This window comes from Blennius ocellaris (genome assembly GCF_963422515.1).
Source record: "Blennius ocellaris genome assembly, chromosome: 6".
Lineage (NCBI taxonomy): Eukaryota > Metazoa > Chordata > Actinopteri > Blenniiformes > Blenniidae > Blennius > Blennius ocellaris.
In genome coordinates, this window is record NC_137655.1 from 6,126,703 (window position 1) to 6,140,966 (window position 14,264).

General features: G+C 39.9%; 1 protein-coding gene across 1 annotated transcript; it reads right to left on the reverse strand.

Moving 5' to 3' along the window:
• LOC308131046 (receptor activity-modifying protein 1) lies at window positions 1-5,948 on the reverse strand. The gene is made up of 4 exons (XM_080497604.1): window positions 5,838-5,948; window positions 4,928-4,970; window positions 3,238-3,391; window positions 1-1,303 (listed from the first exon to the last, which is right to left on the reverse strand). Exons 2-4 carry the CDS (start codon window positions 4,968-4,970, stop codon window positions 1,045-1,047), a joined length of 456 nt encoding a protein of 151 aa, XP_080353730.1. The 5' UTR covers window positions 5,838-5,948; the 3' UTR covers window positions 1-1,044.
• Window positions 5,949-14,264: the final 8,316 nt, after the last annotated feature.

Here is a 14,264-nt window from a genome sequence, read left to right on the forward strand (position 1 = left end):
AATACAGCATCAATCATACAAGACATACCATTCTAAAGAATGTCAAATATTTGCACACAACCAAAAATAAATAAAGCTTTAAGAACAACACACAAATCATCCATGACACCTGGAGGAAGGGCAATAAGGTAAGCCGGTACTAAAATGTGAGAAATAAACACTTTGGTCAGTCTTTTATTTAGTGAATCATGTGAAGAGGATGAACTGTCTTTCAATGTGTTGGAGGGGTGATGGGGGGGGGGGATCTTCCAACGATATTTCTTTACCCTCTCAAGCTCCCCAGAAACACATTCAAAACCCATCCCTCATATTCAAGGACTTGACAAACAAAAGTTTGAAATATTTGCTTTCAAACATCCCAGGCGAGAGGAACATTTTTAGCAACACTCATAATCACTCATTGGACATTCCTTTTGTAAGTGTATATCACATATGTTGTTCATCCTAAGACAGATCGGATGAAATCTGAAATCCTGGCACTGATTAAATACACAAGGCTCGAGAATTTTAGATCTAAAAGAACGTTTTCAGACAATTGATCACAGCTCTGTGACTGTGTGATGCAGGGTACAGAAAGAGACGAAGAATTCAGGCAATAAACATAAACATAGCAACCGACATGATCACAGTTTGCTTTAGCCAATATCAGCCGCGGATAGGACGACTGGCCGAGAAGGTAAAGGTGGAGTTACTTTCCATCACGTGTACGTGTCAAGAGAAACACCTTGAATTGATGCCGTCAGTGGTCCACTGGTTTCAAGATGACCACATGTTGTGACATAATGTACATAATGTGAGACTGTAACAGTGGATTAGATCATGTTGATCTAAATATGTGTGATGAGTTAGAGGTGTACAGTTTTTTGTGGTAAAACAGTCCGCCAAAAACAACAGTAGTGTGGTCACAGTGGAATCATATTCTAATTACCTTCAGCTGGCCCAATACCCCAGCTTTGTTTTCTTGGCCCACTTTCAGAATGGCGACCACCATTAGGAGAACACTGCTTTAAAATGTCTGTGGTTTTTGTCCATCAAATCACCGACTCAAAGACCCAAAGTGCCGGGCATCTCCCTGTTCCAGGTGGTGAGATGCACACAGAGAAGGGGCATAAAGAATGTGACTATAATGGGTGGAGCAATCAACATGATGAGCGTGAAGAGCGGGGGGTCGTGGACTTTCCCGCACAGAGTGAAGTACATCTGGTGGACCTCCAAGAAGATGTCATCTGCCAGGAAGCCACACCCCTTGCACCATGACACATTCGCCCAGTTGTCCACGCAGTATTTGAGTTTATTGTAGGACCTGCAGAGAAAGCGAGGGGATGAAGTGAGATGGTTTAAAATGATCCCAGAACTCACAAGGATTTCATGAATTCTGTGTGTGGGTTTTCATAGGGTCTTGGTAAGACCTCCGTGAGGGTTTTTCACTTTAAAGTTTGACGTACAAACCAGGCCTTAATCTATGACCACCAAATATTAAGGCCTCTCTCTCTCTCTCCTCATTCCATGGACTCAATGGCGTCAGGTCTTCCAATCCATTCATTCTCAATACTATTCAGTAAAAAGTGCTGGAGCTGATCCCCAATACCAATGGCAGGTACATTAAGACACAGACAGACAGAGACAAAAGAAACCGCATACACTGAAATGTACACCTATCTACGGTGTACAGTCACCCCAAACAGCCCATTTGGTTTGTTTTTCCCACCATATACCACAGGTTTTGAGGTAAGAGCTGGTAAATGTGGAGACTAAGTCAACAACTTACTCTTCGCTTATGTTCTACAAAACACTTCAGTCGAGGTTTACTATTGCGACAGATGAAATTCCTTTGCCTTCAGGTTGTATAATTGAGTACAGAGGTGTGTTTGGTTTATAATTTGTCAAATTCATCACACTGACAACTACAATAATGCTAAGACCAAACCCCCTTTCTTTCTAAGATCCGACTGTGGATCTATCTGGGAGTGAACTGATGCTGCCCTGCTTCGACACACCTCACGACCAACCTCCTTTAAAAAGCTCAACAAGGAGCCTCTGGAGAGACACCTAAAACAGGCAGGACAGGGTTCATCCCAGACCAGGATTAGACTCTCCTGAGCCATAACCACCCAGTAAAACTCCCAGCTCACAAGACTTTTGTTTTTGCCCTTGGTACACTTTTCCTGGTAGTAACCACTATATACCAGGAAAAGGCCAAACGTATTGCTGTTTTGGAGTTGCCGTGACATCCTGAGGTCACCCTGACATCAGAACAGGATATTTTCACCTGAGTTCTCGGCCGAGTTTGTCAGTTCCCTAAATTTCAAGATTTTCAAGGATCACCCTAACTCACCCGAAACCTGCTGCCAAATATATCCTAACTCGAGTGACGTGCATGACCAGTGCTGTGCAATTATAAGCTAAAAACAAAACCACAACGCAATCCTTGAAAGTTAAATCTTTACATTTTCAACAATATATCTCATTTCAGTGACTCCATGCTTTTCATAAAAAACAGAAATCACTCATTCATGTTTATTAGGCATCTTATGTTTCACAGTTAGAAAATGCTTTTTCATGTCCTGAGGATAAAAAACTCAGCAGCACCTCACTAAATTATCATAAATCTCACACCCAGTTGTCACAACAAGCCTGTAGAGTGGAAAACAACCGCTGAAGTCCAATTGAGCCCGACAGCTGGAAGCCTGATCAACAGGCCGGGCTCCTGGTGATGATTGATGCTCCGCCCTAACGCAGCATTTCAGCTCTACAGGAGCTCAGCCTCAACTCGTGTTAATAGTAAAATATGGATTATTAAAGCTATAATTAAAGTCTGCTCTCTGCAGTAGGTGGCATGGCAAAAACCTAAGTCTCCACAAACAACCTATGTCTGGAAACAGTCTCGCAAGTTTTCATTAAAATATGACTAATTAGCTGAAACTCTGACCGGCACCGAATGTAGCCAGGAGACAGGAAAGTATCTGACTTTCCCATGACTGAAGGTTATATATCTTTACTGAAAAGGCAATAAAAATGTGCGTAATGTTCCACTTTATCCAGACTTCCTGTGTTTTCGCTCGCTGGGCTTGAGCTCATGCAACACATACATACCGAGACGCAAACAGCAACCGTTAAAGCAGGCGCATAGATTAGTTCATTTTCGATTAATCACACACAGATCTTATAAGTTTACTATGTATGTGACTGAGTGTCGGAACAGAACAGTCCTTCTTTCAGGGGAAAGAGAGAAATTACCATTTCACTGTAGGCCATGGGCATTGGTCCTGATAGCCACTAGATTCCATGCTCTTGTTGAAGTCCGACAGACAGTTTTCAACATTGCGATCAAATATATTCCGGTCACACTGTGGAACAACAAACTTCACCGCCAATCCTGGAGAAGGAAGCACTGCACAGCACAAGAAAGAACAAGGTCATGTTGAGTAAACGCAAACTTATTTCCAAGATTCAGACCTCTAAACATAGCAGGGCAGCCGCCAACATAGATCCTTTCATCAATTGAATATCAAAGCAACATATATCAATTTAGTCACCCAATACTGGCACTAAATGCCAATTTGACTAATAAAAGATAGTTTAAATAAAAAGTTGAAGCAGCAGGGGAAACAAATCTTTGCTGATATTGCACCGATAATTACTTTGCTGTCATGCGATCCAAGTTTTGTTTTGTTTTTAGAAAATGTGTTATGATCAATTATTGATAAACATAGGCATCTTTATGATAATCTGTTGCTTTTTGCACGCGTCACCCAACCCATGGTTTGAATCCCTCCTGACAATAACCCAACTGGGAACAGCACAAAGTCTCCACCTCTGATTTTTAAAAAGCAAATTTCTTAAAAGTAGCGAACACAACACAACACTGAGACCAGAGCTGAGATATCAGTGACGCTGCAATGAAAGGTAGTTACCTCGGTGCTATCAAAATTGCTTCAAAGCCATGCTGTCGGAGTGATTTGGTTAAAATACCCATAATGCAATCGGTACAGTGAAATGCCCAAGAAGCTTTTCCTCAATATTGCCCCAGAAGGTTTCGATAAAATTGGTTTTAGGTTGAGATTGTAGGTATTATCCATATGAATTGTGAAAATCTAGAGTATGAGTATTAAACATATTGTTGTTCAGGAGCCACATGCAGCTTTATTTCATCTCGAATAGGCCGGACCAGTAGAATAACCTTTAAATGTAAACTTTAAAGTTGGTCTTTTTGGAGTATATGTCATGAAAATGTCAATAGGAGACATTTCACTGTATTTTGCATATTAGAGTTTCCTGAACATTTCCAGTAATGTTTTGATTTTGCGAGAACATTTTTAACTTATACTCTGTGCTACAACAAAGAAAAACATTTAATTCAATTCAATGTATTTCTTATGGCACTATTTTACTGGTCCGGCCCCTGAACTGAATTGTGCTTGACACTCCTGATTTACATTGTTATACTTGACTATCAAGGAGTGCTCATTTATAAATATAAAGTCATACATTTTCCTTTAAAAAATATTCCCACCCTTCCACATGTTTTCTGAACATTGCATCTTTTTAATTAATCAAACTTGAACCTATGTCAAAATAAGAGATTGTGGGAAGGAGGGGGTTGAGATCGATATGTTTAAGACCACCTGATTCATTGGAAGAAAAAAAAAAAGCAATATTTTTGTATACAACAGACTTTACTGTGCAGAAGTGATGTCAGGATTGAGTTAGAATAATCTCATGACATACATCGATTCACCCTCCCTCACCTCCAATGGCTAATAAGAGATCTCTTAAAGTCCTTTTTTAACACCAACAATACCAATGTTTACTGAGAATTTACCCAAATAGAAAACATTTTACGTTTTTGGATAACGACCAGCCCTGACTTCACTGATTCCCAGCCCTTTATTTGTTGTTTTGGTTTTAGTACCTCAATTTAGCTTACCTGTCCAGATGAATGGGAGTGTCAGCAAGTGAACAGTCAACATCTAAAAGAATAAACAAACAAATAATGTTATATCAAAAGAATAAGTGATCATAACTTTGTCGCAGTACAGATGTTTTCTCTCTCGTTCATTCCAGACCAGCTGCTCTGACAGGAATGCACATTAACGCGAGACCTCTTTTACATGAATACTGTACAGCGTGTTCTCACTGATGGACTGGTGGCTGTGTCACGGCCAGATGAGGTCTCTGCTTCCTGCGCACACATCCACATTCTCCATTGTGTTTGTTGTCTCAGTTTGAGATATCGGTCATGTCCAGGCTAACAACCTGACACTCAGTCCAGCTGGAAAATCCATCGACTTTCCCGGCCTCCTCCCCCACACTTCAGCTTTGATGAATTCAAATCACAATAAAGATTCATCTCCTCAGATCAAATTCCTTGGTACGAAAAGAAATGCGTGAGCCGATCATCCACAGAAGGAGATTTCTATTTATTTATTAATTTATTTTTTTAAACTCGAAATCAGCTTTGTTCATTAAAAATTCAAATAAGATGAGCACCGTGATATGTGTAACAAACAGACATGCTGTCCATCTGCTTCCTGGACATTCCCATAAACTAATGAATTTATCTCATGGGAGGCAAGCACTGAAAACAGATGTTCCCACAGAATGGAGGAGAGGAATCACTTGCTCTGGTTTGTCATGTCTCTGTTATGCACACATGCCATTTCTGAGCTTATATTAGAATGTAGATAACTTTGACTTGGTAAAACGGGGCAAAAATCAACCCTTAAATCCTGAAAACAAACTAGTTCCAGGTGTTGAAGTCAAGAAATGTTTCAGTTCTTCAATCTGAATTCAAGTTAGAAGGCGAGAAGTTACAAAGATATTCTCATTGTACGTACCTTCAATTGTGTTTATTCTTCTTGAAGATCCTCAATAAGTTGAAGATGTCCAGAAGACACTGCGGGATGGTTTACCGACTACAGCGCGCGTGTGTGTGTGTGTGGTGATCTGGTCGAGTTGCTTATCAGGAGCTCAGAACTAATTGGATTGCGCAACAGAAATGGACAGGCTGCTTCCTTTCCCAGGCTGAGCAGAACTGTTCCCATACTGCCCAAATGCATGTTCCACTCTCAGCCCCCCCCACCCCCCCAGAGACACTTGAACTGGAGCCTCAGAGTCAACAAACCAGCACGCTGGTATCTCATATATATATGAGAAACTTGATCTATTTTTGGGTTGGTACATGGACTGCGAGGTTACAAGACAGGCACAAAAAGATAAATATTCACAGTCATGGGCAAATATCCTCTGTAGTTCAAACACTGCTGCGAACAGAGGCAAAAGAGATGCACACCCACATACATATAAGGACACATTTGATTTCTCAACTGAAAAAACTTTTAAAATAGAATCGGATAAGCAGTCATGGACACATTTATTCTGTATGTTATTGGTGGTCCTATTTCACCTACCAAAACAGCTTCCTCTCTATGGCGACATAGCCTTTACTGAACCTTCAAAGAGGTTCGAAAATGTCTATATTTTCCAAGAACCATCCATAAGCTCTGAAAAATGACCACACTCTCAACATAAAACCTAATTAAATGAAACCTTCTGGTGCAAAATACAGTGAAATGTCCCCCCCCCCAAAAAAGAAACTTACCCTATAGCTTTTGCAAAATGGGTGTTTTTACAAACAAAATTGCACGGCTTAGAGGCTAATGCTAATTTGCTCACAGCGAGTGCTTTCATGGAAGCATCAGTCTCAACAATTATATTTAAAATAAACAATTTTTTCTTTGAAACTTTTTTACTATTTGTTTGGCGGTTTGACCACTGGAATGGAGCATCTTGTGGGCCAGTATTGACCCACGAACCTTATGTTTGGCACCCTTACTTTTGGTATTTAAAAATGTGAGGTGGGGCTAATTTGTCCAGGGTGGTTTGTTCTGCTGAAATAGGCCAATGAGGTCAGATGATACTGTTTGTAGGAGACATTGTTGCTGGCCTGCAGCCATGTATATGTATGTGTTATGTGTCAAACAACATGGATGACTTAGCAGGACATCATAACTTCTGCTGGTTTACATTCATCCCATGAGGCATTGTGGTGTTATATATTTGCCAGGTAAGCAAAGCAAATTACCATCCACATGAAAAGAAAAAGAAAACATAATTTATCAGACCAGACTGCCTTCTCCCATTACTCTGTTGTCCAGTTCTGACGCACACATACCCATAGTCGACGCTATTGGGGCCCATTAGACTATATACAACAAACAAATCATCGCGAATGCTTCCACCTTTCCATCAGGACCAGAAATAACATATGCAGCAAGATGACTGCTTGAGAGACAGACCAGCTTTCACTCCACATGTGCAGAAATTAATCATGACACTTGTTTTACTTTGGAAATCGCCCATTTAAAGTGATCAGGCTTCACATCCTGCTTGAGTCGGGTGATATTTGGGTGTTAGCTTTTTTTTTTTCTTTTCAGCATACTCCTTTTTTCCTACAGAACAATTATAATACTGTATCACCGTTTATTGTTCATTGCTGCTCCATGTATCCATGATATTTTCATACTTCTTTGTCTTTAACAGTCTGCATTTGTAAATCTCTCATAGGCTCTGTTTGCAAGTGAAAACAACAAACTTTCATTGTGTTTTAGGGGTCAATTTACAGGACCGGTGGCTGGAGCCACCAAAAACCCAACTGTCTGAAAAGTTGTCAAAGATGCTCTGACTCTTCATGGAAATGAATAACTATAGAAGTCAGGAGCCTAAAGAGCTGCAAATACTGCAGAAGTCTAAAAGAAAACGATGGCTTGGATCATCTTACGAATTTTCAACATAAGTCTATTATTACCAGCGCTACCTGGTTAATATAGAAGGTTTTTGCTTCTCAGGGCTCAGGATTTCTGCTGATTCTTGTGAATTCACAGCATGGCTTTCTACAATTTTAATGTTAATGTCTTCTTCTTTTTGGTCATGGGCCATTTTTTCAAACACCTCTGTGTTCATGCAGACATTGCAAACCAACAGTTTCAACAAGAAGTGACGTCTTGTGCTATCATTAATAAACTGTAACAGTAACAAAGCCAGTTATTCACGGAGCCAGCAGTGCCAGACCACTCATTACATATTGATTAAGATGGCCGCCGAGTGCTGGATACAAAGTCAGTGTTGGCTCTTCAGGCACAGCCACTGTTTGATGAAATGAAGCTTTGGACAGAGTCCTTGTTCTTGCTCCCGGGCTGTTTGGGGGGGTTCTCTGGAGTAATTACAAGATAATCTGCTCCACAGATCTGCTACTGAGCCTGCTTCCCCCGAGCACACAAAGAACACTGCAGATAGACTTTGTTAAAACAAAACAAACCAAAAAAAACCCCTGAAAACTGTCACACTAGATGTGTGTGGAAACCATTACAGAATGAGTTTTTTGTGCTTTTCGTTGATGAAAATTCATCTTGAAGTTGTCAGCATAAATATAAACATTGGAATTGTATCAACATCCTGAAAGATTGTCAAATTTAGAATCGTGGGATTAAAAATAAATAAATAAAGTAATATCTGATTCCGGAAGCCAATCAGTCCTATATTTCATTTCATTTTTTTTTTTTTTTAAATCTCTTCTAAACAATAGGAATCTTTTTTTTACTCTTTAAAATGTACCCATGAGGGATGAAAACGAGTGAGTGTGGAAAATATGAGCACCTTTCTGTGGTATTCCATTTGTCTGGACAAAACGTCTGGTGGAAGGGAAGGATCTTTCAGGAGCCCGGTTAAAAGATCTCTCAGCACTGCACTATCAGGTCGTTCCGCCTGAGTGCAAAATTAAACTTTCCAACATTGTTCCGCACGCTGCTCGGTCCTCTGCAGTTGCCTGGCAGCGTGTACACAAAATATAATCAAGTGTTGCTTTGGTGAGCGGAGAAAACGCAGAGGAGTGGTTGTAAGAAAACATTTCCATCTCACTGAAAACCGAGGACATAATCGTGCGCGCCGCAGAGCAAACAGGGAAGATAGACGCGGTTTGGTTCAACTCTGCTGCGCGAGTTCAGAAGACAACACACGTGCTGTTTGGACAGCACTGCGCTCCCGATGATAGAAAAGGTTTTTACAGGTAAAAACACGACTGGAACGAGAACGAAGCGAAGCATAAAGCCTCATCTTGACTCAGTTTTCACACGATGGTTATGAGAATGCCGACAAGTCAAGAAATTTGCAAGTTTCAATAATGAATAGCTTGTTCAGTCATTTGCTTTGGAGGGCTGATGAGGGGAGGGGTTATTTGGGCATGTGAAATATATATAAATAGTTATGAATTAATTAATGAGTAATGATAAAACCTGGAAATATAGCTTCTATTCCAAATCTATTCCAAATAATTCTATTCCGAGTAATGCATCATGGAACAAACTTTGTATTTTATTCACATTATGACAATTCATAATCAATAATAATAATAATATCTCATTAAATGTGGACATTTTACAAATTCAAGAGATATTGCTAATTCTTAATTTGACTACAGTACATGACAAATTATAAAAAGTTTGGTAAACGCATCCAACATGATCTGACCATTGTCTGTAACCACTGCATGAGTGGAAGAACAAACCAGAAAAGAAGTTGTGCATTAACACTGTCTGGATTTGAATCCACAAATGCATTCAAGTTAAAGAATGTTATGTAAAGAAGAGGCCATCCGTAAGCGCAGACCCTGGATGTCTCTGTTAACCAAAACTCCTTTATTAAAATAAACTGAGACACTAAAGCAACCCTGTTCTTTGGTTGCAATCTCAAATTATTTCAGGAAACTTGGGCTCCGTTCACACAGCTACGTTTCAAGTTAAATTTCATTATTTTTAAGTTTTTATCTCAGAAAGGTTTCGCGTTTTCACGGCAATGTTTTGAACTCCATGTCCATTCGTATGGACAGAAGACCAAGTTGGATTGTTATTTTGGGTGACTCAACTACAAACTAAGCATTTCCGTTGTCTTGGAAACAGACACCCAACACGCAGCAGAACTTTACCAATTGCATTTGAAAACATTGTTTTTTAAATGGGGGCCTTAGTGGACTAAAGAGAACCCGTTCAAAAGCCTATATTTCTGATGGTACAGCATAGAAGACTAATGTCTATCAAACAAGTAAAAACAAACAGTGTTGAACTTAAGTCAGCACTGGAACAGCCCTTCCTTACTTGCCTGGAACTCATCTCCAACATTTGCGGCCCTTCTGGCGAGGGGCTAGAGGTTATCCATACATCACACACAAAGTTTGTATAAGGTGGCAGTATGTGGAGCAAAGAAGCCTCGAGCAATCTGCTCCATTTCTTCAAGAGGGACTTTTAACTATTGCCAGGCCGACTGGGAGATAATATCACTCCAATCGGGCACGGGTCGACCTCAGGGTCCCATCCTGTTGAATCTCTAAAGGGAGGAATATAGGATGTCTCCTTATCAGATGTCTGAACCACCTCAACTGGCTGTAGAGGAGTCTTGAATGTACTTTGATATACTTCCATATGGCCAACTTTTTTTCATTACGGACGGTGAATCCAGTCAGCCTGCAGAGAATTGAGATCATTCAAGTCGATGATCGTTGGTGACTGAATGATTGTTTATAGTTATATCCCCAACAAAGATCAGTGATGTCAAAACAGGGAGTGTCTGACCCCAATGTTTAAATATAATAGATGAGTCAGCATTTAATCAATTTGTCACAAAAATGCTAAGTTTAATGATATACATTAAGAGTTTATTTATTTAAAAATTAAACTAATTAAAAAAACTTAAAAGGCAAGCTCAGGAGAAAGACGATTTGGTCAAAAAGTAAGGGGAAAAAAAAAGACTGGACCAAGAGAATTCCATAGAATATTGCTCTAATAGACAAATTAGAGCTGAATATGAAAAACTGGTGAACAAAAGTTAGAAACATCAAGCTGAAGTGACACCAGACCACGGAACACCCCGAGACAGAGTGTAAACCCAAACAGAAAAGGAGCTCATTGTTCCAGAATATAACAAAGAAACTGTGTGTCACATAGTGTGTTATGAAGTTCCTTCAACTTACTTTGTATTTGTCCAGGGTGTGGTGGACGGGGTCGTTGAAGTTTACGATGGTAAGAATTTGTAGGAAAGGTTGGGAATCACTGATCAAGGTTAGCTTAACATACCAACCAATAAGTAATAAGACAACAACCAGTGAATAACCACCACTGGTGAGTTAATAAGTGAAGGAAAACAATGTGTATGACTGTGAGAAAGAATGAAGCTGTGGAGGTTAAAGAGATGTCCCACCAGAACAGCAACCAACAGGCTTGAGTCATACCCTTCGAAGCACTCCGATGTTGGTGACATGGCAAAACCGCAATCCCAGCCAATCAAAAGTAAGCTGACTAATTCAAACAGAGAACCTTTATGCAGGTCTGTCTTCCCAGGCTTTAAGTGGGAAATGTCCTGTGATGTGCCAGTTGTTGGAACAAGTGTCTTCCATCGCTGTGCAGCTGCATACGTGGGTGGGGAGGAAACTGCAGGAAAGTGCTTTAAAAAGCCAGTGGGGTGGAACGCTTCCACTGTGAGCAGAAAGTTGGAAATTTCATTACCACACACAGTAATGTTTTATAATCGCTTGCATTATGTTTGCCATACAGCCGAAAGTGCACTATGGTTAAGAGGCGTCAGAGCGCATCGTGACACATATAAATACAAAGATAATCAGGAACGAAAGTATTTTACGAGCGTTTCACAATGTCAATTTGAATTCTATATTTTCCTTTACGCTAACACCAGATTGTAGAGACATTACACGCCCTCGCGTTGGGCAATGGAACACACGATTCAAAGTCAAACAATTAATCTCCTTTTAATAAGGCCCTCTATTCGTTGAAGGTTTTTTTTTTTAGCAAACCCCAGATTTATATCCAACCTCCTCTCTTTCTCTAAAATCATTGAGGCAAGGCATTTATGTGGCCAATCACACTGACCATTCAGTCAGTGTTTTTTCCATTTTCTTTGGTGAAGGTATTGTTTAGAATTAACTGTGTGGATTATTCAATAGCCATCTTGTATACCACTTCATCGTGTTCAGGGTCAGGGGTCGATCCTTGTGCCAGTTCCAGCTTCAACACAAGATGTTCTCGCTGTGAAGCCAAGAGCAAAATAGTGCAACAATGTGCAGTATTTTATTTGAAAAGTTCTTTGGAAATCAAAGAATATTACTGGGTTAAATAGCATTTAGCACACTGATGTGTCTTTGTGGAGCTCCACAGGGTTCTCTGATGAGACCCATAATGATCTTTCCTTCACGTAATTCAATTTGGAAGCATGGCAATAATTTTGATCATCATATTTTCATTATTTAGCAGTATTATTAAATTACACTCACCTATGTTAACTGGATAGTACCAATTCCTAGTCAGTGACTTTAATTCAAAAGATTACAAAGATAGAAACACATGAGAGTTCTGATTTTATATTTTACACATGAAACAAAACTGAGAGGTTTTTTTCTTTTTCTTCCCAAAGTCCCCGAGACTTTAATGCACGTGGCTCATTGCAGTCGAGTGAGGATAGATGGTCCTGACAGACATTACTTCATACACTCAGACCAGCAAGGTTGAAGAAAGTCACACAGTGTGCCGCCCTCACTTCACATTAGATCTGCACTCCACGGCTGGAAACCCCAGCATGCATCTGAGGGTCAATCGCCGAGGAGGAAATATCTCGCTCATGTAATGGGTGAGAAGTTTCCTGTTAGTGCAAGAGTCTCCGAGAGGTGCAACACACGCTTCATCTGTGTGTTAATCCATCATTACATCATGTGCCACTACGTAACATCGTCCACACACTCGTGCACCTCGTTATTACTGACAGTACAATCCTATAATCCCAGCTTTTTTGAATCGATGAATGGATGAAACTTGAAGCATTAAATATTAATCCCTCTTTAAGTTACGATGTATTTCCTTAATAAAACCAGGAGACATCCACCCTGTGTGTGTGTGTGTGTGTGTGTGTGTGTGTGTGTGTGTGTGTGTGTGTGTGTGTGTGTGTGTGTGTGTGTGTGTGTGTGTGTGTGTGTGTGTAAGACCACACCTGTCCAGTTTTTTCAGCCAGTACAGAATGTCAGAAGTTATTAAACCAAATAAAATCCAAATTTAGTGTGGTTACTACTAACGTGTCATCCTCTTGTAAGAAATGTACATGTAGGCAGTTTTACCATACTGGAAAATTGGAAAAACGTTGTAACCCAGGTTTGGATGAGTTCTTTATAGTGGCCCTGACTATTTTGCCCTTTCAAACATTTCAAGCTTTAAAAATCACTGTACTTCTGTTAAAGATTCATAAATGTTATACCACTGCTCTATTATATAATCTATTCTCTGAAAAGAACCTCATAGAACCTCATGCCCACCACAAAAAAAGTTGCATCTTCAAAAGGTTGCATCTTTTTTCCCCCGTTTACACGGAGACGGAGTCAAACTGTTTTCAAAAACTTCCACCGTGGTCGTTTAAACAGACTCCCAAAGCGAAATGAAAGTTTTCCATTTTCACTTGAAACGAGGGCTGATTTTATGACTTTGGTACTGATGCTACATCGTCACCAATAATGTCTTTGGCTTTCACTGTTGCATTGAGGACAAATTTGGGTTTTCTTTGTAGATTCTCTTGTAAAGTGTTGAAATGACAGAGTTCAATGGACGCAGCGGTGTCAACAGTTTTTGTGTGCATCATTACACTCTCCTTATTTTCTCTTTCTCCAGACCAGAGTCGAGACAGCTGGAGCCTTTGCTTCTCACTAAAACAATACTAATTTGTGACCTAAGCGTCGTTGGAGAACTGAGAAAACCGCTTTATTGTTGCAAGATCAACAATGTTTAGTGGTCGCTTAACTCGAACAATGCTTCCAACAGTCAATTCAGTTTACCTCAATGCTGTAGCCATGAAACTGTGTAAGTTACATAAACCTGATCCTTTTATGAAAGATCAACCTCACAAGTTGCACAAATTTGCTATTGTTAAATATTTGACTTCAAAATGTCTTGTTTCCTAGAACATTTTAAAACCATGTTAGCTCCTTGTTGTCCAATTCTCCATTTCTTCTCGGAATTTTGAGAATCTGTGTTTGTCTTCAATGATTATGCATGATATATGGAGATACGTCAAAATCAAGGAAAGGAAGTCACTTGAACTTTGTTGATGTATTTTGTCACGCAGTGTAATGTTGATGATGGGATTAGATTCCTCTATTGTATGTTTGCTACAATGCCAAATTTCAGGTAAGGATCCACACACACACACACACACGGAAGTTG